The sequence below is a fragment of the Pseudoliparis swirei genome, chromosome 2 (genome assembly GCF_029220125.1).
Source record: "Pseudoliparis swirei isolate HS2019 ecotype Mariana Trench chromosome 2, NWPU_hadal_v1, whole genome shotgun sequence".
Classification (NCBI taxonomy): Eukaryota; Metazoa; Chordata; class Actinopteri; order Perciformes; family Liparidae; genus Pseudoliparis; species Pseudoliparis swirei.
Genome location: NC_079389.1, coordinates 9573208 through 9599555, shown reverse-complemented (window position 1 = coordinate 9599555; position 26348 = coordinate 9573208). Strand labels below are relative to the sequence as shown.

Below are 26348 nucleotides of genomic sequence, written 5' to 3'. Positions count from 1 at the left end.
CACACACACACATGGAGATACAGCATCACTAAATCCTGCATTGACCCACATTTTTACCTTGAATTTGCCGCCCTAATATGTGTGAAGGAAAAACAGAGGCGCGCATTTTGCTTTTGCAAATGTTCCCTTTACTCCAACATAAATGTGTTTATTATTTTCTTTAATGTATTTAACAGGTTTCTCTGTGCGTTTCATGGGATACTGATGGTTTATTTCATTTTCCGCAATTAGCTTTTATATCGAAACCCTCCGGTTCGCTTTTTATTTTCAGTGCGACTAGTGTGCGGCTAATGTCTTGTAGTCGCACACTTTTAAGAAATGGGACACACAATTCAACACACAGTCAGCTTGTCACTGTATTTAGAATTTTCTTGCAGCCAACAAATGCAATTAAATTAAAGTGATTCAAATCGCTCTTTAATTCTAAGAGGTTACATTTTGTATGTTGAATTTCACTTTTAACAGTGCAATGTGAAACGTAGAACAAGTCATAAAGTCTTTATGATTGCGAGAGGTGTTGCGGTGGATTTCCAATTTATTGTCCAACTTGTACGAATAATTACTTTAAAGCAGGAAGAGCCTTGGTCCAATAAAGCTATAGAAATGGCTAGACGTCTGGCCTAAATGAGTTTATGGCCCTGGCCAGTAATTATACTCTCCTTTGAAACCCCCTTTAACTGACGCATTGGTGTCTGTTGCTGACCAACAGAATGTAGACACTTTTCCAGGGTGTCTGGTCGATGAATTGTTTTAGAGGAAATCACCCCCACCTTAATGGTCACGTTTATTCCTATACTGCACTTCACACTGATGGGAAACGACTTCACTTTACTGGTGTCCGATGGAGTTTCACCTTCTTATTTTATATTGAAATGTAAAACCAATGTGTCCTAATTTAACATCATACAGGCTGCACTACGTGAAAAAAAATAGATCTTGATCATTTAATATTGTTCTTAAATTAAAGCAAATGAATGAATACATTTGTTTTAACTGCACCATTTAAAGCTAATGGAAAATCGTGAATTATGCAAAACTAAACACAATCTTTTGGAGCAGTATAGGCTTCATTGGAAAAGTAGTGCGACCACTAGAGGGCGATATTGTTCTTTTAGTCTCCGATAAAGCAGCTCGTCTCCAGCGCGAGCATGTTGGCAAGACAGCAGGTCTAAAAGTCCAGGGGTCCGTTTTTAATCAGTGATAATACAAACTACAACGTTCCGTCCTTTTAAAACCAAAATAGCACTCTTATTTTAACAGTGGTAGGCCTATAATGGAAAGACTCAACATCTCAGCAACACATTTGCACAAAAGAGGAGCCATTTTCGTCGATGAGCAAAGGAGAAGTCTTAGTTCGTCATAATTTACAGAATAAAAATAAATAAAAAAATGCTGCCAACTTTAGGAAATGCATTCCTCTACATTTCAAAGGCCACATTCCCCTTTAACCTAATTTAGCATGTCACATGTCGTAGCGAATTCGTCTTTTGCTGTTATAGTGACATACACTCATTCTCTCCCAAACATTGTGACCGATATTTCCCCCTAACAATGCTGAAATTCAACTTCCAGATATGTTTTTGCTTACTGACATGCTGATGGCAGTTTGTGATAGTCACAAAATGCATATAGTTGTTCGTATCGGGCCTTTGAAGGAAACAGATTAGATATATGTATATATCTCCGATGCATGCAAAACCAGACTGACCATCAGGTGTTGAGTGTTAATATTTGTTGTTATTTTGTCATCTGCGAGAGAAACAAGACCGGACACATTGAAGCCATTTAGAGGAAACGTGGACATGATTGTTTACGTCTTTGTGTATTATGCTGCATGTGATGAGTCCAGTGGACTGGAGACTGCACGGCTGGAAACTTGACCCCAGAATATAGATGTGCAGCTTCTTTATTTAACACAACATATGACTGCGTGATCACACGACGTTCACACGCACACGATCAGCGACTCACGCATTGTCTTTCATTTTCCGTCCTGTGTGTCTATAGGTCATGAGTGAGGGTCAGCTAAACTCAACTTCACTCTTGTCATTGTAGTTGTGTTAGCAGATACGGCGTTGATTATAGTCTCATATTCAATGTGCAGTGTTATGGAGTGTGAAAATAAGAGCTGTGGGAATGAGCTGTTTGTGACCGATTGGGAACACATTATCGTGCTTTCCCAAAACAGTTCCTCAAAGTCACATGTGAAAGTATACAACGTGTGTGTGTGTGTGTGTGTGTGTGTGTGTGTGTGTGTGTGTGTGTGTGTGTGTGTGTGTGTGTGTGTGTGTGTGTGCGTGCGTGTGTGTGTGTGAGAGAGAGACTGAGTTTCCGGAGACCTTCATTGTATCTCTGTTCAAATAGACGTATTCACGTATTCATAATGTGTTGTCTATTTTTAAGTTACTTCATCATCATCATCAGAGTAAAAGTCCTGCATGGAAAATATAGGTATTGGCAACATGTACGTATTATCAGCAAAATTATCAGCATAATGTAAAAAAAAGTATCCTTGTTTTTTAAATATATTGTTTCTTTTATTTAACATACAACACATATGACTTAACTTGTAAAAAAACATGCATGGCCTACATTATTATGCTGCAAATTAACTAAAGTTGTCAGAAAAAATGCAATGGAATAAAAATAAAAATAAACACATTTCCCTTTGAAGTATAAAGCGACTTGACATCAACTAAAGTATATGTTAGAATATACGTCACACTTAGTCGAGTGAATGTACTTAGTTACATCCCAGCACAGCCTCTATTATCCCAATCACCAACAACAACAATAACCGTTAAACAGTTGAGGTACACTGTAAAACCTGTTGAGTAAAGTCAACTCAAATAGTCTGAGGAAACCGATTGCCTTGCACCATTTATGTGAAATAAAAAATGTTTAAATGGAGTACTCCTAACTCAAGTAATTATTGTTAAATATACTTGACAAGCAGGTATTCAACAGAGGGAAGTGTGTGACGTCTCACGTTCAACAAGAGAAAGAGGAAGACAACAGAATGAAACGTCGATGCAACAATGCAGTGCCGGTATGGGATGCACGTTGAATCATGCACCAGGTTTGCCTGCAGCCTTTGCCGCCCTCTTGTCATGATTAATAATGACTCTGGTCAGTATTTATGACACATTCTGAATTCGTTGGCCGCCTCAGATCATCGCAAACACTGAAATGTTCACTAAATTCAACATGGTGTAAACATGCAATAGCCTCTGCATATTTGGGTTAATTATGTGAATAAGAAATAATAAATTTGTTCTGTAATCAAAATGTACCATATATTTAGTGAATAATGTCACAAGAGCGTAATCGAATTAGGAACCTCTCTTTAAACACGTGTCAAACTTTGTTCAGTCTTTTTTCATTTACATATTTCTTAATTTAAAACAAGCCGCGTGAGGTTTCAATTTTACTGAGCTGCATGGAAGATTTTCTTGGATGCTTTTTTAATAACCTATAGCTGATATAAAAGGAAGTTTGGCTTTCAATTCTTAAACCGTGGGAATACCGTGAGAAAACCGAAAGAAAGCAAAGACTAATATGCAGCCTGCAGGCCTTTAATGTGAGATGTGTGGTCCTGGAATATGGAGGACTTAAAATGACTTAAGTATAAATAAATAAATTAATGAATGCATGAATAAATACAAGAATAAATAAATAAATGCTTAAATAAATGTATAAATGAATAAATAAATGCTTAAATAAATGTATCAATAAATAAATAAATGTATAAATAAATAAAAAAATGCTTAAATAAATGTATAAATAAATAAATAAATACAGGAATGAATAAATATATAAATGCTTAAATAAATGTATAAATAAATAAATAAATACAGGAATGAATAAATATAAGTTATAAATCAACAAGACATCATTAAATAAATATATTTCTGCATTTCTGTATTTCTTCATTTATTTATTTCTCTATTTATGTGTCCACACGTATTTCTTCATTTATTTATGTGTGACATTTACGTGTCCGTATATTCAAATGAGCTGGGGCGGTCCGAACCTCTGTCTAAAGCATGATTGGTCACAGGAGTGTGATGCACCTGGTGTGTTGTGCTCTACTATTTCTGCCTGGCACATGACGCTGAAGTTGACTCGCTCAGCTCACCGTTAGCAGAAGTTAGCCTCGACAGCTTTTTGACTTCAGCCGTTTATCAATTCCAAGAACACTGAGTACAGACTCGTGTTCTTTTGGAGTCTGGTCTTTGGAGTCTGGTTTTGGGAGTCCAGACTCTCGAGGACGCAGGACGGTCTTTCTGGTCTTGTGACGTTACCACATCAACTGTTCTTGCGCATGAATTTACTCAAATTATTCACTGTAAAATAATTTACAGTGGAGTAGAATGTGTTGCGGTGTTCACTGTTGTTTGGCGTAGGCTACGAATAAACGATAATAAATATACAACGTCTCGTAGCTTTCCTGACCCAGGGTCGCTACAATATGAAGTTATGAATCTTAACCCTCAGTCAAATTGACGTAACGTTATCTTTTAGTAAATAATAAACTCGTTGTGCTCTTTAGATCCTCAAAAACCTAATTATATCTCATGTTTAGCCGCTACGGAGACGTCAGAGCCAGCGGAGCATTTCAAAAAGTTCTGCCGAGATCAGGCTTCTCTCGGCGGCCACACAGCGCGCTGACCGCCCGGAGCTCAGTGGTCCCGCGAGCAGAACCTCAAATCTCCGTCGCATATCCTTATTAGACTGAATCTCGATAAACCGACCACAGATTTGATGCTTAAACAACTAACTTCTCGGCTGAAAACATCCTTAAATTACATTCCGTGACTCAACAGTAGTATTTAGAATGTACAGACAAGAATGCATAATAAACGCTGTTCGTCTACAGATCCAAGTGCTAGGGATCGATTGCTTCTGTCTTGCTCCCTGACTTGACCAATCCTGTTCAACAATGAGGTTCGGACCGCCCCAGCTCATTTGAATATACGGACACAAATGTCACACATAAATAAATGAAGAAATACGTGTGGACACAAAAATGGAGATATAAATAAATGAAGAAATACAGAAATGTAGAAATACATTTATTTAATGATGTCCTGTTGAGTGATAACTTATATATATTAATTGCTGTATTTATTTCTGTATTTATACATTTATTCTTGTATTTATTTATTTATTTATACATTTATTTAAGCATTTATTCATTTATTCTTGTATTTATTCATGCATTTATTTATTTATTTATTTATACTTAAGTCATTTTGAGTCCTCCATACTGGAACACATTGTATGTCTAACAATGTTGCAGTTGTGTAAAGCTCACCCTCAACATCACCCTCATGATGTCTTTGCAGGAGTTTAAAACTAGCAGTTGAGTGTAATGCTATAGTTTCCTTTAGAATGACATCAAATAAAGAATATCTGACTAACTAACTGTGGGTTAGTGTTTGTATGTGCATGTTTGACTATCTGAAGTGTACAGCTCTTATTAGGGCTATCTAATGGACCTGTGGCAGACACCATTGGTTTTCCCTAATCAAAGGATATGGCCGATGTGATGGAGCTCGATGGGTCTGTGGCTCTCCATCACTGATTGAGTGTATTGGTCCTGCAGCACCGAGGTGACTCTCTTACCAGCAGGAACCCGGATGAGTCCTTCATCTCTGCACCAAAATCAGAGAGATGGTAATCCGGATCTGACGGCCCCCCCCCCCCACACACACACACACACACACACACGAAGGAAACTAGAGGCCGAGCTATACTATAAATCGCACCCCCTAACCCGCACAGTATAGTCTGCGTGCCACCAGAAGAACAAGGCTGACATGAAATAAATTCTCTTTTGCCGCAGAATGGTGCACGTGCACGTGTTGGGACGTTTTAATAAGTAGCCACACAATTCAAAACATATTTTGTCGTCTAGAACAATAATTGAACCTCCACATAAGGCCAATGCGATATAAACCATTTTTGATACTTTCCATTTCCATTTAATTTGCAAACCATTATCAGTTGTAAGTATAGGCCGAATCAGAGAGCTGCTTTTATAACGTGAGCTGTGTTCACACTTTGTGAATGGGCCGCTATTCTGAAAAACAGAAAAGAGAAAAGAAAACAAATACACTTGATATAGTTTTTTTAATGCACAAAATCCACACTCATTTTAAATATATGTATGTATCAAATTCTTCATCCTGAGCAAATCAATTTTAGGTAAAAATTATTTTTCCATATGTTCAAATAAAAGGGATTAGTTTTGCATATTATTTTCTTTCTTGTTTTTTTGTATGAACGAACTTGTATTATGATGAATTAAAAACTAGTCGAATTGCTCTTTTGCACTTTAAGATAGAATATTTTCTGGTTGAGTGTTAGAAAAAAAAGCACGGCTGGGGTGGGGGGGGGGGGGGGCTTGCTTGTCTTCAGAGGACGTGGAGGGGCTTCTTCTGCTATTATGCACAACGAGCTGCTGCAGTCGAAAGTCCTTTTTGTGAGAGGACAATTTACAACTTGGTAATAGACCTTTTTATGTGCCTCCATCGCCTGTCATTGGATGCCACTGGTCATGTGTGAGAGCCAAACGTCTTCATGGCTCTTTGCCTGATTTCCCAGGCGATTTTCCCCCACTGCATTCGGCGTCAATGGCGCTCTAACCAATACGCCACGGTCGGCTTTCTGAAAAATTACATTCGTTTAATAAACGTCCGATCAGCAGATATTTGCGTCACTGCGTTGCTCATTCTCCAGGATGACACGAGGAGCGTTTCAACTTTCCACACATCTGACCTCTTCACAGCAGCATGGCTCTTCACTGCTTACTCGAAATGCTCCGCATAGGTAAACCTCTGAGAATAAACATGGATTACCTCCCGGCTATAGGTAAGCCTTCTGTGTGATAATGGGCTTTATTAACGCTCATGTGTCTGTCTGCATGGAACGTTTGACAGTTTCCGGTGTCATTATTCATTTGAATTAGCAACAGGGTAATGGCTCTAATGCTATTTGCTTGTTTCACGTATTTGACATTTTGTTGAATTAACTTTAAATGCAGAAAATGTGGGTAACGGTGTTAGAAAGGTGTGGGTCTATACTTCTGTTATGCTGCACGAATCAAAGAGTAATATTTTAACAAATTAACACATGGATTATTAAATGATTCTTTGAAATGTTTTCACACCTTCTAATTCAATATTATTCTGCATAAATACAGCTCGTGTTTAAAGTCAGTGATGATGATGTGCCAGTGTGTGTTGATGCTCATCACTGAGTCATCCGACTTTGAAAAAAGAATATGGAACCAAACTTTGTGCATTTCGTTTTCCGTTAGAAGTAGCTTATTACCCATCAACAAGCCTTTACAATACAATGTATATTCCTCTGTTTATGAAGCCAGTCTTTAGCTACCAGAAAATCTGCATTGATTATTACATTACAACGAGTTTATTACATTACAATCAGAATCAGAATCAAAATCAGAATCAGAATTGTATTTATTGCCAAGTAGGTTTACACCTACCTGGAATTTGATCTGACATATTTCAACATGCTGTTCATTTGCTTTAAAAATGCGACACAACAAATCTGCCTTCCTATTTCACATATACAAGCCCATGGCAGAAGAAGTAGATTTTTCATAGCCGTCTTCAGCTGCCTGGAGATGGGGCCAACATGAACAAAGACACTATTTCACTGTTGGCTGACAGGCAGCTGCGAAAGTATTTACAGCCCTACTGCAATGCGGCAAAATGGACCCTGGAAGACAAGCACAAGCAGAAGCCTGCACATTAGACAGGGTTCACTCTGTGTTCCCCAGTTTGACAATGTGCATAGCTTACATCATTTCTGAGTTTGTTGTTTGTAGGACAATGTCTGACCACAAGCCCTGCTCACATTTAAACAATAGCAGTTTGTTTACATGAATGGATGTTGTTTTCATATTTACCCCCCCCCCCCCCCCCCCCCCGACATGCAGTTCAATATTATATTCTTTGGGATTGTTGTATGAACACAAATACTTCGTTATATCAAGTTACATGAAAGCTAAAGAGTACAATAGCTGTTTTGTATGGGTTTTTTTAGAACGTTTTTGGTTTTGCACATGAACAAAAAACATATTTACAACCGTCATCATGAGCTGCACGTTGTTTTGAAGTGGGTTTAGTTGCTTCATAAGTATATACACTGCATACCGTGTCCCTATTTGATTGGCACTCTTTTGGCGGTATTCATATATTTCGAAAAGCAATGACAATTTGCCAAAGTCGATATTAATTGAACCAAATTCAATTGAATTTGTTTCAAGAATTCAATTAAATAAACGTCATATGTGAAGTTGCTTCAGCCAACTTGTTTGAGGAGACGACAGTTGTAATAAACTCATTTGCATTTGGAAAGTGCAATTACTTCATTTTTCTTGCACATCTGACAAATATATGATTCGGTAAACTTACTTTTTAAATGGTATATGTTTTGCTGTGGAAGGAAAGGGGGAAGCCGTGAAAAAGCCAGCAGAAGGCGCTGTTGCCCAACAGTCAGCCGCTGCGCGCCCATTCAGCTGTCTCTCGAGAGCAGGTTCCTGCGCACAGTGATTGGACCAGACACGTGGTCACGTGATGCGGTTCATGTTTTGAAAGCGTTTTTTGTATTAATTGTATGTCAGTAAACGTGCCTTTTTTGGCAATGAAGAAGATCCACATTAGAAGAGATCTGCTGCTTTGGTGATTACTCAGGATTTATATGTGTCTCCACAAAGCCATCAACACTACTTGTTTATGAGTTTATTTGACAGCAGATGCTTTGCAGAGACCACTTGAATAATTCCAGCACTTTCACACAGGTCATTGAGCGTCAAGACAATGTGTGTGCATCCTCCTCGTGATGGTAATGATGATGATGATGATGAAGGAAACGGTATTTAAGAAAGTTGATGGAGCTGTAAATAAATGACTTAATTGATATGCAGACAACTCCACCAAGCCATTAAAGCACAGAAATACTATAGAGCCAACTATACTAGCATATGTGAGTGCAGCTCGAACAGGTCATACCGGGTTTGCCCTCGAGTTATCGTCAGGGAAATAACTTTTTATGAGGCCGTGCATGTAAAAAGTGACAAGCCTCTGATTTGATGCTCATCCATTTATCATACCTGCCGTACAGTGGCAGCCGTCCAACCCTCAACACCATCAGCCCTTTCCATCCAATAATTATATGCAACTCCAACTCAAATTTAGCACATCAGTGCAATAAAATGTAATTAAGTTAGTCCAACTCATTTGTATCAAATACATCTCAAATAAAATAACGATATTCATTAAATTAAATTAATTTGTGTTTGTCCAACTCAAAATATAAACGAACTAACTAAATATGCAAACTCCGACTGGGATTTGAACCCACGGACCTCTGGCTTTGAGGGAACGGTGCTAGCCACTACACCAACGTATAGCAATAAAAGTGTCTTCACCTCATGTAAACAACTGATTTTCACCTGGCGCATGCGCAAAGGGTAGTCCTCAATGAAACATATTTATTTTGAGTTGATATGCACACCATCTAACCTAAATAAATCTAATAAATGAAAGTATTCATACATTTTGTGTTACACCCATTCAATATAAATATCATCGTTTTGTAATTGATTTATTTAAATGTATCAAACAATATTTAAATGTGTCACCTCTAAGAAGGGCTTGAATCGTTTTTTTGAGTGTACTGCAGGGCACATGGAGAGGAGAGGAGGAGCAAGGCGGCTCTGCACTCTGGGATTGGCCCGGGAGAATGAATGACATCATGATGCATTGTGTCAGCTTCATGGGAGAAAAATGTACTTGAGCACATAAGTAATGCAGGTTTTTGTGAACACTTTTGAGGTCAAGAGGCTAATAAAACGGTTTAAAAGAAGAAAAAGAAAAGCAGGCAGTAAAACAGCAATAGAACATGACATTTTTTACTTAAATAAGTGGGGGATAGGTTACGTCTAATACAATTAATAGTAAGAGACCCATTTATTAGACTTTGTTGTTTGTTAAAGAATTGCACAAGTTACCTATAGGTGCGCAAACAGAATATCAAATAAACTATTTCCTTTTTTTGTCGCAGTGCACCTCTGTTCCCATTTCTATCATGGCGGTTAATCTACATCCTCCCAGCTTCCTCCTTTCTACGACTTTTCCTCAGTGCACATCAGTGTAATCGCCGTTATTGAGTAAGTGCAACTTTGAGGATTATTTATGGGCCTGCGCAGGGTTGTGAGTGGCTGTGCGGAAACACGTGATGCCATTAAAGTTTGTTTTATGGCCCGGGACTTGACAAGCCAAAATATAATTCTCATTGTGTATTAGAAAGACGGTGCAGATGGGTTGGATTGGAGCTGGAATTGGAAGGGAGCTCGTAGTCACTTTTCCCCTTCAACATGGATGTGTTTGTTCCGCGGTGTGCCGAGTGCTACGGTCTCTGTGGTAAGCTGTGTTTTATCGTTATGCTCGCGGTATGGGCGTGTGATGTCACGCGCATATGCTCTGTGCTGTTGCCTGCCTCTAAAAGCGGCAGCAGTGCGCGCTCAGACGACCATGATAGTGCTGGAAGGAAATCGTGTTTAATCTCATTACTGACCTCGGTTTGGGTTTAAACCTCTTAAGACTCAATCGATGCTTTTTCGGATGGTGTTATTCATGTTGTTGGTCTGACTCACTGCCGAATTATGTAGCGATTTGATAGCTTTGGGATTCGTATTTACTTCGAGGTGGAGAGATCAACCTGTTGTTACCAAAGTTGGTAAATATTCCATTGGGAAATATTTTCAAGGACAATACCATTTCAAAATAATCTTTTTATATACGAATTGTAATTTGTTTATGTTCACATTATGTGGCAGCTGCTTTATTCAATGTATAGGCCTTACTGCTTTTCTTATACGGGCCTTCAAATTAATAATGTATTCAATAATTTTACATTTACCTTACAATGGTTAAATAATATTTGATTCAAAGTTGACATGATATGTAAGCTTTTTTATTCTTTAATCATTTAAAAAACGCTCCTTATATTTCCCCCTAAAAATAGATTAAATAAGCCTCATGTTTTCTTTTAGCATTATAGTAGCAACACCCTGTTCTTACAAAAAAACGTCCAGCTGAACTATAGTTAGCCTTTCGTTTAACACGAGCTGCCAGAAAACGCTGACTTTATCATTCTTTTGTTGTGATTCTCGGCTTTGACCTGTCTGAAGGACGAGCAGGGGAAGGTGAACGACAGGTCAGGCTGTCTAACTAATACTGAAATGTGAAGTGCAAGAACGATTTTAAAAATATGTTATAATTTGCTTTTTAACTGCGATTGAAACGAATATTTAATGTCTGCATATTAAAACAATAATCTTTAGTTCGTATTAAGAGGAGGAGAAATAAGTTAATTTATCCTTTTTCGGTTTTATTCCCACATTTTGAAGGCCTCCATCTTAACTTTCAACTTGTAAAGATGAATCAAGATGAAATTGTGACCAACACGTTACATTAAACAAAACGACTTCATGCACCAGCTATTAAAAAAGGCCTTAAGTGAAACGTCACAGGTTCTTATTGAAGCAGAAAACAAGCACTGCATGTCTGGCCCAATCTGTAATGAATCCTTTCGAGAAGAGTCACGTGAACACAGTGTCACGTTTGACCCAATATTCAAAACTAATATTTAATAATAATCTAATTGTTTGAAAAACCCCACCACGGAGGTGCCATAACATTACAACCTATATGGTTGATATAGGCCATATATTCTTATTTAATTTCATTGCTATAATATTGATTTTGTGTGCTTCGATTTTTATTTTATTTATGTATTTATTGTTTTCACTGATTCTGTTCTTTTAGGAAAATAACAAACCCTTCTTCATCATTGTCAGCTTTAATTCATTTGTGAGATAGCTCGCAGTTTAGCTGCCTTTACGGTTTAGTTAATGGATGACGGGGGATTGCTAAACTTTTGCACCCTTTGAGCTGTCAGCAGGACCGACAATAATTGAACTTTTGGATAAGTTTGTAAATGATTTTGTTTGACCTCCGTGGCCTCAAGTCTCATCTTTAAAGGCCTGGTGATAAGTTGCTCTATATTATGCGGAACGTAGCCTAATGGTTATCTGTTGATGAGTGTATACTGACTTATTTGACAAAGGCTTATCTTTGATTATGAGATGAAAGTAAAAAGTCATTTACCTTATTTGAAGAAGATGTTTTTGTTTCTAATCATGAACTTGGGCTAAGATGGAGGGAAGAAGACCCAGTGCACAGAAACCTTGACCCGAGGTACTGGTATTATTATCAGTGTCTTCTGCTTGTCATCTGGTGCTTACATTGAAATGAATGTCCCGGGACAGAGCCCATAGGCCTACAGCCTTCTTTTTCTTTCTTTTTACAGAAGCTGCCTCTGACATGGCGTTTGACCTAAACTCAAGGAGATGATTGTACCAAAAGAAACACATGCATAGAAAAACATCGAAACAAAAGAAAAGGCTGGTTTACTGAGAGACACATAGTTTTATGTTGGGACGAAATACAATGAGACACGGATATGAATAGCCTGTATTAGTGACTTTCCTTCACAGTGATTTACCTCGTGGTTGTGATGCGTATCTTATTCCTCACAACATGCGAGCCACGTCCATTGTGTGTAGCTAAAGTGCCCCATCCATCCATACAGTGCGGTGTCAATGCCGTCGTCTATATATACCCTGTAGAACCGAATTTGTGTGATACAACTACAATCACAGATTCGATTCTAGGGGAGTATATGGTCGATGAAAAAACGTGACAAAAATGACCTTTGCCAATTTGACACGCGTTTGGCTGCTCTCCGGTGCTACACACTGACAGCGTTGGTTTATGAATGAGAGAACATCTGACAACACCGCATACTTCACGAGGAGCGCTCCGGGCATATTGAAACTCTACTCTAGAGGCTTAAAGGGAATCTGACGCAAAGTGTTTCACATGAAAACAAACATGATGAGAAATCATTTCTGTCTATGTTGGGATGATATAGCACATGGATTTACTCAAAGAAATCCACAGCACACTCCAGCTGTATCTTCTTCTTCTTCTTCTTCCCTTGGTCGCTTGTGTCTCTACATTATTGATTCCCAAAGGCTGCTGCTGCCGGCCAATAGGCTCCCGAGACAGTTTTTTTTCCAAAGGGATGAGAGCAGATGAAGTGATGAGATTCGTGTAACTTTTCGATGACCCCTCCTTGACAAAGACAGTGTCCATCACTTGTCCTCAGTCATTATTCGCTGCTTTTATGCCGAGGGGCTTTTTGTATCTTTTGTTGGTTTCTCTGTTGAACACCATGCCTTCAAGTTAGTCCTTAGAAAACAAATATATTTGTTTTATTCCTGCGAGAATACCCTCGTGGTATGTCTTCATAATATATCAGTTTAAAGTTAATTATAAGGTGGCAATTATTTGTGTTTTTTTTAAATTTCCAACATGCATTTTTATTATCCAAATGTAAAGGTAGATTTTCCTGTGAAATATTTGTTTGTTTTTTTCGTCCCCGGGATCTAATTTAGGCGCATCTTAAGTCATATGAAATGTGCTAGTTGTATGTTTACCCGTTTATGGACCAGCATCACCTCTATTGGCCGATCTGGTCACATGGTTCGCTAACTTTATTCAGTTGACACCAAGTAGGAGGGCTTTATGGAGAGAGGAAAAAAAAGACAACTCGAGAAAAATTAGTATTTTCTACCTTCAGAAATTAATGGCCATGAGTTCGTATTTGGTGAACTCCAAGTATGTGGATCCCAAATTTCCTCCCTGCGAGGAATATTCACAAAATAACTATATACCTGAGCAAGGCTCGGACTACTTCAGTCCAACGCAGGACACAGACTTTCAGCATCCAGGGATCTACCCACGGCCAAACTACACGGAGGAGCCCTTCAGCTGCAACACTGTGCAGGACTCCACAGTGCAGCCACGGGGTCATGTGCACGAGAAATCCAGCCGCCCGAGCTCTTTGAGCACACAGACTGAGCAGGGGCCCCCGGTCCAAGTGGCCGAACCCCGGACTTGTGGACAGGAGCAAAACACAAAGAGCCAACATGGGATACAGTCCAAGCAGCCTGCAGTAGTTTACCCCTGGATGAAGAAAGTCCACATTACGAATGGTAAGTTTTCAGCTTCTTCTTCTCTTATAGAGCATCTGAGATCTGTACTTTAGAAATCATTCAGTGTCATATTTATGGGAGTCTTTGAAAGGCCTCGCCAATTACACAAGTCATAAATTTTTATAGCTCAGGAAATTGGCCGCTAGGTGAGCACCCGAAAGCTCCGGAAAACGCATATAGACCGGCTGTAATGGTGGTTAAATCTCCTGAAATTAAGTGAGAAATCCCTCCTTATTTTCTGCTCTCGCTTCCACGTGAATGCTCCGAAAGTTTGAGCGCCCCGGGTAGAGAGAGAGAGACTCCTCTTGTTGTATTGTTTTTTCTTCTTCCCCCTCTTGCATGCTGCATTGGCCACATTTGGTGACTTTTTCTCCTGTTTGTTTTCTTTCTTCCTAGTGAACCCGGATCACACAGGACCCGAGCCCAAGCGGTCCAGAACAGCTTACACCCGGCAGCAGGTTTTGGAGCTCGAAAAGGAGTTTCATTTTAACAGGTATCTGACCAGGCGGCGGCGGATTGAGATTGCGCACACGCTTTGTCTCTCCGAAAGGCAGATTAAAATCTGGTTTCAAAACAGACGGATGAAATGGAAGAAAGACCACAAACTACCCAACACCAAGGGCAGATCCGCACCAGCCAGCCATCTGCAAAGCATCCAGAAGGATAACCAGACTGATATCACATCATTATAAGAGAGGAGGAAGGTGTGCACATGTAAACTGTACATATGAAAAGACAGGGGGTTGCATCTGATTTTTTTGCATGGACCGATGTTGTTTTAGCCATTTTTGTATATTTTTTATTTAACAAAGACCCCAGCAGTGTTGACTCAAGAGTCAGAAAACCAATCAGTCTTTGTGAGAGTGAACGGTTTGAAAGTTCTACATTGTTTTAATTTCTTCAAAGAGACACAAAAACATCGAAAGAAACTTTTCTTCTTTTTTTTGTTGGACGTTACCCACCTGAGGACATTTAATGACCAACCTCGGCTGACTTCGTGGATTTAAACAAAGTGTTGCAGCTCTCTGCCCACGTGGATCCACGTTGGCTTAAAGATTAAGCTATCTTTATTCACAACAGGAAAAGCCCTTGGTTCAAATTACACGCACACACAGATGTTATTTCAGTGTATCTTCCTATTCAAGCCTCACTTTGAATGCACAATTTATATATATATATATATATATATATATATATATATATATATATATATATATATATATATATATATACACTTGAAGGACCCAATGTTTGCTCAGAGCACGCCAAACACAACCTACTTCGCGAGTTGCAAAAACCCCGTTGCATCGTTCAGTTCTACGTTTATTTGTGACTAGTATGTTTTAACTTATTTTGTACAATAAAGCTTAGAAAATTTGTAAGACTAAATATTATTCTCAGACGCAAGACATTCCTGTGTGCATAGTATTCGGAGTGCCCTTATAAATCTTTCCTGACATCTTTGTAAACAGTGTACATTTTCACAGGCTCTCTCGTGCCATTGAAAGACTTATATGAAAGATCATTTGTTCCTGCATGGCATCAAATTGATAGTTGATGTTTCTCATCGGAAAAAAATAATATCAAATTCAGAATATTTAGGAGTATAATTGTTTATTTCATTTTGATATGATTTGTTTACGTCATTATTTATTTGTTCAAATGTACATTTTCGTATAGCACACATACCATTTTAATTAAAGTATTCGTTCAACTTAAATGAATCTCAAATATGTTTGAACTCTTGTGGATTATTAGCATGGCTTTATGCAACGTTTGAGTCTTTTAGTTAATGTGGGAAGCTTCTTTTTCTTCTTCTTTTCATTTGCACCGAGCTAACCGAGGGGGGCTTTCACGTCACGTTTCAAGACAGATATTTCTTGTTTTATACCGTCATTGTCTTCGGACAAAAAAAAGAAGAAGCACAGAAGCTCAACCAGTACGAAGAGGTATTCTCTGTGAAGCCTTTGCGATGAGAGGCTTGAAAAGGTATTTCAACCGAAGGTCGACAAAGCAGCAGTGGCAGGTTCATCCAGGGGACACATTTCAGCCGCGAGGACTGACCCCAACACCCCTGACCCGCCGGACAAGCAGCATTTTCTCTCCCTGTTCGCTTTGGTTTGGAGAGGTTTCCACAGTTAAAGAGCCAAAGCATTCAAAGCAAAAGTCAGTGCGTGAATTCCAGATAGTTTTTACACGTATTTTAACAAGCAGGCCTATTTAAAAGCTCCTGATTTGTGCATTTGTCTCCTCATGTCAATATGCAATCTTTTCGTTTTATTTTTGTACATGCTTTTTACCTTGTAATGTGAGAAGTATATCGTAAAAATAAAGATTTCTACTGAATATGCATTTAAATAACTGCAGAGAGCACTTTGTCGCGATTTAAACAAAAGAGTTCTTTATTTGAGAAATATTTAGATTGGATGGATTTTCCCGGTCACACTGAGTTTCATAATATTTCTCATTGCTCAAACGTTTATTTTTTAAATTAATGTATTAGTTATTTAGTGTCATTCGTTTGGTGCCAATTTCCAAAGGATCACGTTTGTTGGCCAGAGGTTTTCTCTCCGGTGCAACACGCGTATGGAGCCATATGGACATTTAGCACCCTTTTAAAAAAACACCCAAAAATGCACCAAATGTGCGCTGCTAGGGTAAATGTAGCCTCTTCTGCCAAGCGCGAAATGAATGAGCATAAAATCTTTTTTTTTCAAACATGTTAAAGAGTTTTCTCTTATGAGCTGCAGCGTCCTCGTGGTTCTTCTGGAGCGGTCCAAGGTGATATGCAATGGAGACTGCAGTGGGCTTCTAAGAAGACTTTTGAAGTGCCTTCATAGCAAAGTAGTGATTCACATCAGTCTTTATCACAGAATAGAACCACACTTGCTCGATTCAAACTGAGAAATAACTTTGTTCAGGGGCAAATTCAGAAAACGCCACATGTATCATGACGTAAACATACACATAAATACTATATGAATTAGGATACTAGGCCTACATATTTGATATTAACCCCCCTCGTGCTACACGGGCTGTGCCTTTCTTGAGTATGACCCCCTGCTACACTGACCTCCAACCCTCCACAGTGCAACATCAGTGCTGATACAAACATGGTCATAAACGGACATGTGGAAAGACAATCTTGAGTCACTCAGCAGTGTTTTCATCCCCAGTGGCCACTGTCTCAGCCCCGCTGAGTGCGCGCGAGCCCACTGGCTTGCTCATGGCGTTTATATCTTTGTGTACGTGTAAAATACACGCACGTGTCATATAGATTCAGAGAGAAGCTGAGACAAAGTGATGCTACCAATCCACCATCCTGCTATAAATGATCTGCACATAGATGCTGAAGAGAGGATGAGCGAGAGAGAGGGAGGGGCGGAGGAGGAGGAGGAGGGGGGGGGGGGGGTATTAGCACTATTGGAAAACTAACATACCCAATATATAACTATTTGAGATAACCATAGTGATTCCTGTTTATGTATTATATTCAAGTTAATTTATTATGTAAAAGCATTTCAATATTATATTATACCACCAGGAGTCTGAGCTGCTCTTATTAAACGTACATTTAAATGAAACATATCACAACACAGTTCCCTTAGCAGTGATCAGGTGAGAGCAGTCGACTACCACGTACAGTGTGCAGCCACACTGACCTACATCTGAACAGCAATAAATGGGAGCCAAAGGCAGTGCCATTTTCAATGACACTGCACCCAGTGCAGGAATACAACGTCGTTGCTCTCCATCCGGCCATATTTGATTTCCAGCTGTTTTTCGCAGAAGCCTCTCCGAGCCAGACAACCCCCTAAGATATATTAAAGTGCGCTGTCTGCATTCAGAGATATAATCCAGAGACTACACCGCTCCGCTCTCGATTCTCGACCACGTGATTGTCTAAATAATTAATGCAGCATGTCCCCCTAGAAACACGGCGTCGTCATTAATCGCAAGGACTCTATCAGACTTGAAAACTGAAGAGATCCCCCAAGAAAATAATATCCGATACCGGGCGCAACCGTAGCCCCGCACTTTAGCAACACATCCTAACCGATGGATGCTTGGGTAGGTAAATATTTCAGCATTTTTTCATGTTGCCATAGCTGGTAAATGACGATATCAAATGTCGTGATATTTGATAGATTGTTGCCTCTGGTCTGTGCGCTCTGAGCAGGATTGTACGCTGTGGTGTGTCGCTGAACGCATGTCTTCTTTTTCATCTCATATATTAGAGAAGCAATGGTTGAGCTTGCTGGATTGATAGGATAAATGGTAAAAACTAAAGGGCAGTGACATGTATTTATGGCTGCTCGCTTTGAATAAATGCTCTTTCGGACACAGCTCAGAGTGGCCCCTCCACAGGGCCCCTGACTCTTTATTCAATGTCTTATTCAGATTTATACCACTTTAGTGCAAAAAAAAAGCAAAGCTACTATAGATGCAATTTTTTTTTTTAAACGGTTGAATTATAAATTGCGAATATAACTGATCATGGTATGATTTATCTAATAGTTTATAAATACAAGGTTATATTTCCTTCTTGCGTGCAGGACAGTGGTGGGTTTCTATTGTTGTGATTGTTTGTGGGGGGTGATTTGATTTTGATTTCTAAGAAGTCGTGGAAGTTTGGGCAGGCTGACAGTTCAGCCTCCTTGTAAATCATTCTCAGTTATTCCTGAAAAGGGTCGAGGCTGTTGGGGGCCGGGCGAAAACTGTAAATCTTTCACTTTTATGACCCTCTGAACATATGTTGCGACGCTACCAGTCCGACATCTCCCCTTCTTCTTCTTTTTCTTCTTCTTCTTGTTCTCAGCAAAGATAACCTGAAGCAGCCGACGCTCTCTGCGGCTCCAAATCGTCCTCTTCCAAATGTAGTTGTTTCCCATATATTTATTTATTGGTTATCAAACATTGCGATTTAACTCTAAATGTGATTGATATTGAAAACAATGCAGGAGAAGACGTGGCTCTCACTCTTTGTGTTTGGGCAGTGTGTGTAGACAGAAACGACAAACAAAAGATGATAACGTGATTTATTTGACACAACCCAGACACAGCATGGAAGAAAATCGCCACATGTCGTTTATTTCATAAATCATTAAAAAAATGCATGCCCCAGATACAGAAACTGGGCGACTGAAGTAGCACATCGATAGAGAGTAGACTAGTATAAGTATATTAATATGAACTAAAATACTTATCTGTGATGCGTTTATGGTCCACGTTGATCCTTTTATTGTGAATTGTCTTTAAAGAACAAGTGAAGAGAAAATCTACAGAAGGCTGGAAATGCCAAAGCCGCTGTAACATATGAAATGCCCAGAAATTAATTAAAATAACGTCCCACTTATATGCTGTAAACATTTCTCTGATGGGGCAGGATAATGTTCACAAATTTATTATTAATACCACAACAACAACATATACTATAATAAGCGCGTGTGTGTGTGTGTGTGTGTAAATACTGAGTTTTAATTGGGAGATGAAAAGAAAAAGGCAGTGGAAGATGTTCACACGGTTCTGATGAGGAAATAAACGCCACCCTTTATCAACATGAATTGGTGAGGTAAGGCTCGGTTGTGGAAGAGAACAATCACGTGCACAAATATGCTTGTACCTTAAGGCAGCGCCTTTATTTGTCATCGCAACGCTTCCGAAACACTCCCCAAAAATCTAAATCTTAGCTCCAAATGTGTGCAGGCATATCGTTTCTGAATTCCTGTATATTTCAATGGGTGATTGATTGCCAGGGATTTTTTTTCTTCTTCTGGAATAAGGATACCTTGTTGGCTTTTTATTGGTAGTTGAATGCGAGTCCTTCCATTCTTTCGGGAATACTGTCTCCATTGGTATATGGAAATGTCTGAAAAACAGCAAGATCAGGTTTAGGACAGCATTGTCTACAGACAAAGGGTGAAGGATTTATTCTAGAGATTGCTTGGAAAGCAACTGAGACTGAGAGAAGCTGCTTTATGATGAATTGATTCGCAGGTAAGCAATCGCATGGCAGAAAGCAACCTTTAACCACGGGTTAATATAATGCGAGGAAATATATATGATTTATTCCACTCATCGAGGTGATGCTCGTTAATGTCGCTCTCGCCCGCGACCGTGCGGGCATGAAGTCCACTCCTTCTCCTCAGATTCATATATTTAGTTTTTTTGTTTTAGTTGCGTAAAAAAATTATCGACAGATTGAGCTCGAGCTGCCCAGCTGCTTTTCAGCTGATTTCACGTTTCGATGAAAACCGGCTCGGAGGGAAGAAATAGGAGAGGCACTTTTCTTTTTTGACTCTCGGATCGTAAATCACATTAATTTGTTGTCTTATTGTCACAGTGGCGTTTGCCGTGATTTATGTGGTTTCAACGATATGGCTTTGTTAACCTGCAACGTTATATTATACATGAATTCATATTGGATGTTTTGAAGGATTACACCGGCCTGGCTAGTGAACCAGGATAGGCAAATGCTTAATTTTCATACTATTTTGATACTTTTTTGGCTCACTTTGTATTCGGTTAATTCTAACTCATGTGATTATTTATATATGTTTTCTTTAGTGTTGGGAATTTAAATTATTGTCTCATCTCACAATATAAACGTATTGTTTATTTTAGTTGACTATTCCCCATATTCTGCAAAAAGATTAATGGTTTTTCAACAATGGATTGGGGTTTAATTTATGTGCACTTCATCGTTATACTGATTGTAAGTCTGTGCAGAACAGCTGCTGAATGTATAACAACAAAAAGCAGCATTATGGCGAAACCTTCTGCTGCAACTGGTGATGTTTGCAGCTTTCTCCAGGAACAACACCGAGTCGAGACAATAATATCACAACGTTATCAAATGTAGTTATTTCTTGCATGTATAAGAAACATTTAAAACAATAATACCCCAAGGGGTGTTTAACTAGATGTGAACAGAGTTGGAGCTGCTGCATGAGAAACGACTAACTGGGATAATAACACTCCACATTGAGTCCGGCCCATTGTGTAAAGCAAACTTACCGTAACAACGCGTAGGCGAAGAACACTGCGGCCTGAAAAGAGGACCATGTCTGCTACTAGTAGCCCAGTGTGCTCCAAAAGCACTTCAGGCGATTATCGACCAGCTTTAACAAATATATCCACATCGAAGGAATCTTAAATCTCCATGATAGTATTTGAAGTAATTATCCTCCAGTATAAGCAGGGCAACAGAAGTAGTTTCACAGTAAAACAAAACAATTCACTGACATTTCCTCAGGTTTCATTGCTGATTTCTTGCCGTCGGTCGAGCATCTTCTCCTCCGTTTCAGTCCCGCTGAAAAGCTGCTTTGAATAGAGTTAAAGAGTTGAGTCTACTTGTAGCCGAACTGCTAGTTGTTCATTAAACTTTGACTTAATGCTGAATGACCCAAAGGTCACCGGAAAAAAAGCTTAGGACTGCTAAATATTTGGGCTGGCTCTTTGTTTAAAAAGTGCACATGTAAGACCTTTTTACCCCCAAGCGGAGACTTGAAAAACAAAGTGTCATCTGTGGTCTTTACACAAGCGATTCAGTCCAAATGAAACAGCTCAAAAATATATTTATGAATTGTCCAATAATTATTTGAATTGCAATTTATTTTTTTGGAGCTGTACAAATTTAACTTATATAATTTCATGTATTAAAAAAAGAGACTTGGCTTGATGATATGAATCTTTATTTTTGTATAAAATGTGGCTGTAAATGCTTTTAATTGGAAGCTACTATTTGACTGTGATTAAATCTAATGTGAAGACACATTTATTGTATCTCTCTTCCAGGTCGAGGTGGGAGCCGTGATGAATGCGTGAGGGATAGAAAAGAGATTTGTGCAGATTTCGGTGAGTAACATTTCTTTAATGAAGGGAGTGGACAGCACAGTCCAACTGCTAACAAGGTGAAAGGGTGATTTGTTATTAGACTACACATTAACGCTCACAGTGTTTCACAGGAGGCTTAAATCACGAACACAGACATGAGGGATGGCTTTAACTTCGCCTGTACGGGTAATTATTTGCGCAGGCCAGAGCCCCATTCCAACATGTCCAATAGCGCCACATGAACAAAAACAAAAACAACAACCACGCACGTAGGCCTAATACTATTTTTTTCCACAATACATTAAAATCTAAAATTACCAAATGTATGTTTACATTCTTATCGAACGCTACTCAAAAACGTGCAAATATATAAAAACGTAAAATCAAGGAGAATTTCACCATTTCACGATCCCCACACCGTAACCGACGCATAATGGCACAGCGTCTCTTTTTAACAGCAAACTCTCTCCCGTCTTCCACCTCGCTGTCTGGCTGCAGACTCGCGCTCAGCCAGAGTGGAGACATGGTTTATAAACCGAGCCTCTGTATGGCACAAGTCGCCGAGTATGAAATTCTTTCCCTTGCCTTCCTCCTACGCGTATGTTACACTTGTGAAGGCTGGGAGTCTAGAGGACTGTTTTGCTTTTCATTCCTCTCTGAGGCCATTTACAACCATAACATTCGCGGTCATAAATTGTGCCGCGGTCCACAGTGACAGGTGCAATTGTTATGCACGGCGCAGGCTACACCTCCTCAAGCCACCAACATAAAGTACAGGGCCCTTTGATGTGTGTGTTTCCACGTATAGTGCACATGCGTGCATTTGTTTCTCTGTTATATTCTGAAGGAAAAAAAAGGTTGCTGCGATCAAAAATATCCAGATTTTATAAATATTTGTTTTCTTCTTACAATAAAAGGTACATTTTGTTGCAATGGGTTAGAGGCAGAAAACCAACAAACCAGCTAAAATATGGGGTTTACGGCATCTGTAAAGGCTAATGAAATATAACTGCCCCCCAACACCCCCCCCCCCCCCACACACACACACTCACACACACACACACACACATACACACACGCCCCCCTCCCATTCCCACACACAGTTACTCACCTGCAGCTTTTTATTGACATTAATAACAATGTTATGGAGGATTAGCATGTGACATATTGTGTGAGTATATATGTGATCCAAACATGCCTTGGTGGGCCATATATTTCTGCTGCAGAGAACAATGCATGAGCCAGGCTTTGTCCAGCCTTGTGATTAGTGAAAAGAGTATTGTGTGTGTGTGTGTGTGTGTGTGTGTGTGTGTGTGTGTGTGTGTGTGTGTGTGTGTGTCAAATGCTGATTCAGCTCTTTTCTGAGGGACTCCAAAGCCTCTCAGAGGGTCCTTTCATCGCAAGTTAAACTTTAACTGTTTTGTGCTGCTGGATCTGGGGCTGGGAGATGTATCACAGTATAGAGACAGTTTGTAATCTCTAATTGAAAAGCTTCTGCAGCACAAGTCTTGAGCCAAGCAGTGTACTTTTCCTGGTTTATTGTGAATTCAGTTGAAGCCATAAGGAGTTTGTGAACACATGAGTCTGATATCATTCTCTTTGTAGGTCACAGACTGGAGCAACGGTGGGAAGCACCTATCACGTGAAGAAACAACATCCATGCCACTGGACAGAGTTGCACTGGCTTATTGGCTTTGAATCCACAACATGCAGAAAGCAACATACTACGATAACTCTGGACTTTTTGGAGGCTACACCTTCCCCAAACCAGACCCTTACAACTACGGCCCCTCTCATCAGCCCTACGCTGCTTCTAGCATTGAGAATGACTACCAGGACTCGGTGTGTCCCACCCAGTCCCCTGCTGTCCGGCCGCCAACCCTCAAAGACAGTGACCTGAACGGCGACTGCATGCGACAAAGCAGCAGTCAAAGCAACAGCAGCATCCAAGCTCCGAGTATTGTGGAGCAGCAGGCACCTCCACTGTCTGCATCCTCTCCCAGCTCCAACAGCTCTGCACCCCAGAAGAAGAAATCCCCTCCCAGCAGCGCCTCCAGTACCGCCACCCCAACCCTTACAAAGCAGATATTCCCCTGGATGAAGGAGACCCGGCAGAACTCAAAGCAGAAGGGCAACAACTGCACCAGTGCAGGTAGTGATCATGATGGTGCGTGTGTCTAAGGGGAAGGGGGGTGAGGGGGTGGACTGGGCCTTGTTTATAGTTGCATTGGTAATAACATGGCTGAAAAAAGTGGCTAAGATGATGCTGTGGTTCCTTTACAGGTGGCGAGTTGAGTGACGAGAAGAGCCCACCAGGACCAGCGTCCAAACGAGTCAGAACTGCTTACACCAGCGCACAACTTGTGGAGCTGGAGAAGGAGTTTCACTTTAACCGCTATCTGTGTCGCCCTCGGAGAGTGGAAATGGCAAATCTGTTGAATCTCACCGAGCGTCAAATAAAGATCTGGTTTCAAAACAGGAGGATGAAATACAAAAAGGACCAGAAGTCTAAAGGGCTCGCACACTCTCCCCTGGGACACTCCCCGGATAGAAGCCCGCCGCTGAGTGGCCCAAATCACATTGGATACTCTGGCCAGCTCCAAAACGTGAACAGCCTCAGCTATGACGCGCCCTCGCCCCCGTCCTTCGCCAAGCCCCAGCAAAACATGTACGGGTTGGCGGCGTACACGGCACCCTTGGGTGGCTGCATCCCGCAACAGAAGAGGTACCCTGGCCCCGAATACGAGCACCACGGCATGCAGAGCAACGGCAGCTTTGCCAACGCCAATTTGCAAGGTAGCCCCGTTTATGTGGGTGGGAACTTTGTTGATTCCATGCCAGCCTCTGGCCCCATGTTCAACCTCGGCCACCTTCCCCACCCCTCATCCACCAGTGTGGACTACAGCTGTGCCGCTCAGATCCCAGGAAACCACCATCATGGACCCTGTGATCCCCATCCCACATACACAGACCTCACCTCTCATCAAGCGTCTCAGGGAAGGATTCAGGAAGCGCCTAAACTCACGCATTTGTAATATGTGGTTTCTCTGTGTGTGTGTGTGTGTGTGTGTGTGTGTGTGTGTGTGTGCGCGTGTGTGCGTATGCGTGTACGTGTGCCAAAATTATGTCGCGCTCTTTTTATTACCTCACTAGTCTAATAACTACACTCTAAGAGAGTCGTGTGTATTATTACAGTATTATTGATATTACTATTAATGCTATTGTGTAATTAATTTCTGAATAATGCAGCTTTGTCCATTTTTGTTGAATATTTGGGGATGCGTGGAGGCAGACTAGCCTTGGTGTCAGTTGTTCCTTCACTTTGTTTTGTTTTATCTCAAGTGCAATGTGCACATTTTGACTGAATATTTCATGCCGTTACTTGAAGGTAAGTCTTGTATCTCAGAAGTAGATGCTCATCTTTAGTGGGAAGGACTTTTAGGGAAATGTTCGTCTGTTTTGTAGGATCTCATTCTCCTCACGGGCATACTATTTATTTATTTTGTATTATTTTGCATACTCTTTCGTATTAGCATATATCTTATTTATTATTTAATTACTTTTTGTATTGCACATTATTTATCGTTTATATGCGAGTATTTATACGTGTGGAGTTTTTTGTAAGATTGAACAGATCAGTGCACTTGGAAGTGTTGGCAAAACAGGGTTTGAAAAAAATGCTATGACTCGCAGTGTTGAAAGAAGAGCATTTCTAATTGTAAATCTGGGATAAATGGGACATTTGATAGTGTATAAACACCACTACATGTCCATGGTTAATCTTGTGTCAAACCATTGCAAAACATAGACTATCGAAGTATGAAATATTATACACACCAGCATGTCATTTTGTGTAGTCCATTACTATTTTTTATTTGTCTTCCATTGTTATTCCATTCAGTTGGATATCCATAAATTTATGAAACCCTAATGATATTGAAATGTTATATTTTATTGTGTTTAACATTTTGTAAATAAAGTGCTCAAACTTGTATTTTTTATTGCATTTTTTTAAAGCACCTTGCAGCACTGGTCGCCCACTGTATCTAATAATTGTAATTCCTCAGTGAAACTGTCACGGTAAGAGTACCGAGGGGGCGTATTGACTCCACTACTCTACTGTACAGTCCAAATCAATAATTAGACACCAGGATATCTAAAATTCATCAGACGGCTCTATGCCTGCAATGCAAAGTGCATTTCAGCAGGATAAAGGACTCTGGAGATTATTGATGTTTCATTGGTAGCTATGATGGAAGTGAGTCTATGGGTTTATTGCATTTCTCACATGTCACTTATCATTTTTTTAGATTCGGCCACATGATTATCTGCTGGGACAAGAGCATAAGCTCCA

The 26348-nt window shown here is 39.9% G+C and overlaps 2 protein-coding genes across 4 annotated transcripts; both read left to right on the top strand.

Annotated features, from left to right (window-relative positions):
- The first annotated feature begins 10289 nt into the window (after positions 1-10289).
- hoxd3a (homeobox D3a) lies at positions 10290-25986 on the top strand. Of its 3 annotated transcripts, XM_056434207.1 has the most exons (4): positions 10290-10457; positions 21956-22015; positions 23600-24161; positions 24278-25986. In XM_056434207.1, the coding sequence occupies exons 3-4, from the start codon at positions 23702-23704 to the stop codon at positions 25027-25029; spliced, it is 1212 nt and encodes a 403-aa protein (XP_056290182.1). In that variant the 5' UTR covers positions 10290-10457; positions 21956-22015; positions 23600-23701; the 3' UTR covers positions 25030-25986. The 3 variants fall into 3 exon arrangements, with proteins under 3 accessions (XP_056290182.1, XP_056290188.1, XP_056290177.1); XM_056434213.1 differs by lacking the exon at positions 10290-10457 and having other exon boundaries at positions 21137-22015; positions 23600-24146; XM_056434202.1 differs by lacking the exon at positions 10290-10457 and having other exon boundaries at positions 21137-22015.
- hoxd4a (homeobox D4a) lies at positions 12733-17510 on the top strand. Its single transcript, XM_056434224.1, has 2 exons — positions 12733-14158; positions 14555-17510. Exons 1-2 carry the CDS (start codon positions 13750-13752, stop codon positions 14848-14850), a joined length of 705 nt encoding a protein of 234 aa, XP_056290199.1. The 5' UTR covers positions 12733-13749; the 3' UTR covers positions 14851-17510.
- Positions 25987-26348: the final 362 nt, after the last annotated feature.

Coding starts and splice junctions, on each gene's coding strand:
- hoxd4a (XM_056434224.1), top strand. CDS start 13,750: ATGGCCATGAGTTCGTATTTGGTGAACTCCAAGTATGTGGATCCCAAA. Junction 14,159..14,554: donor GAAAGTCCACATTACGAATG/GTAAGTTTTCAG, acceptor CTTTCTTCCTAG/TGAACCCGGATCACACAGGA.
- hoxd3a (XM_056434207.1), top strand. CDS start 23,702: ATGCAGAAAGCAACATACTACGATAACTCTGGACTTTTTGGAGGCTAC. Junction 24,162..24,277: donor TGCAGGTAGTGATCATGATG/GTGCGTGTGTCT, acceptor GTTCCTTTACAG/GTGGCGAGTTGAGTGACGAG.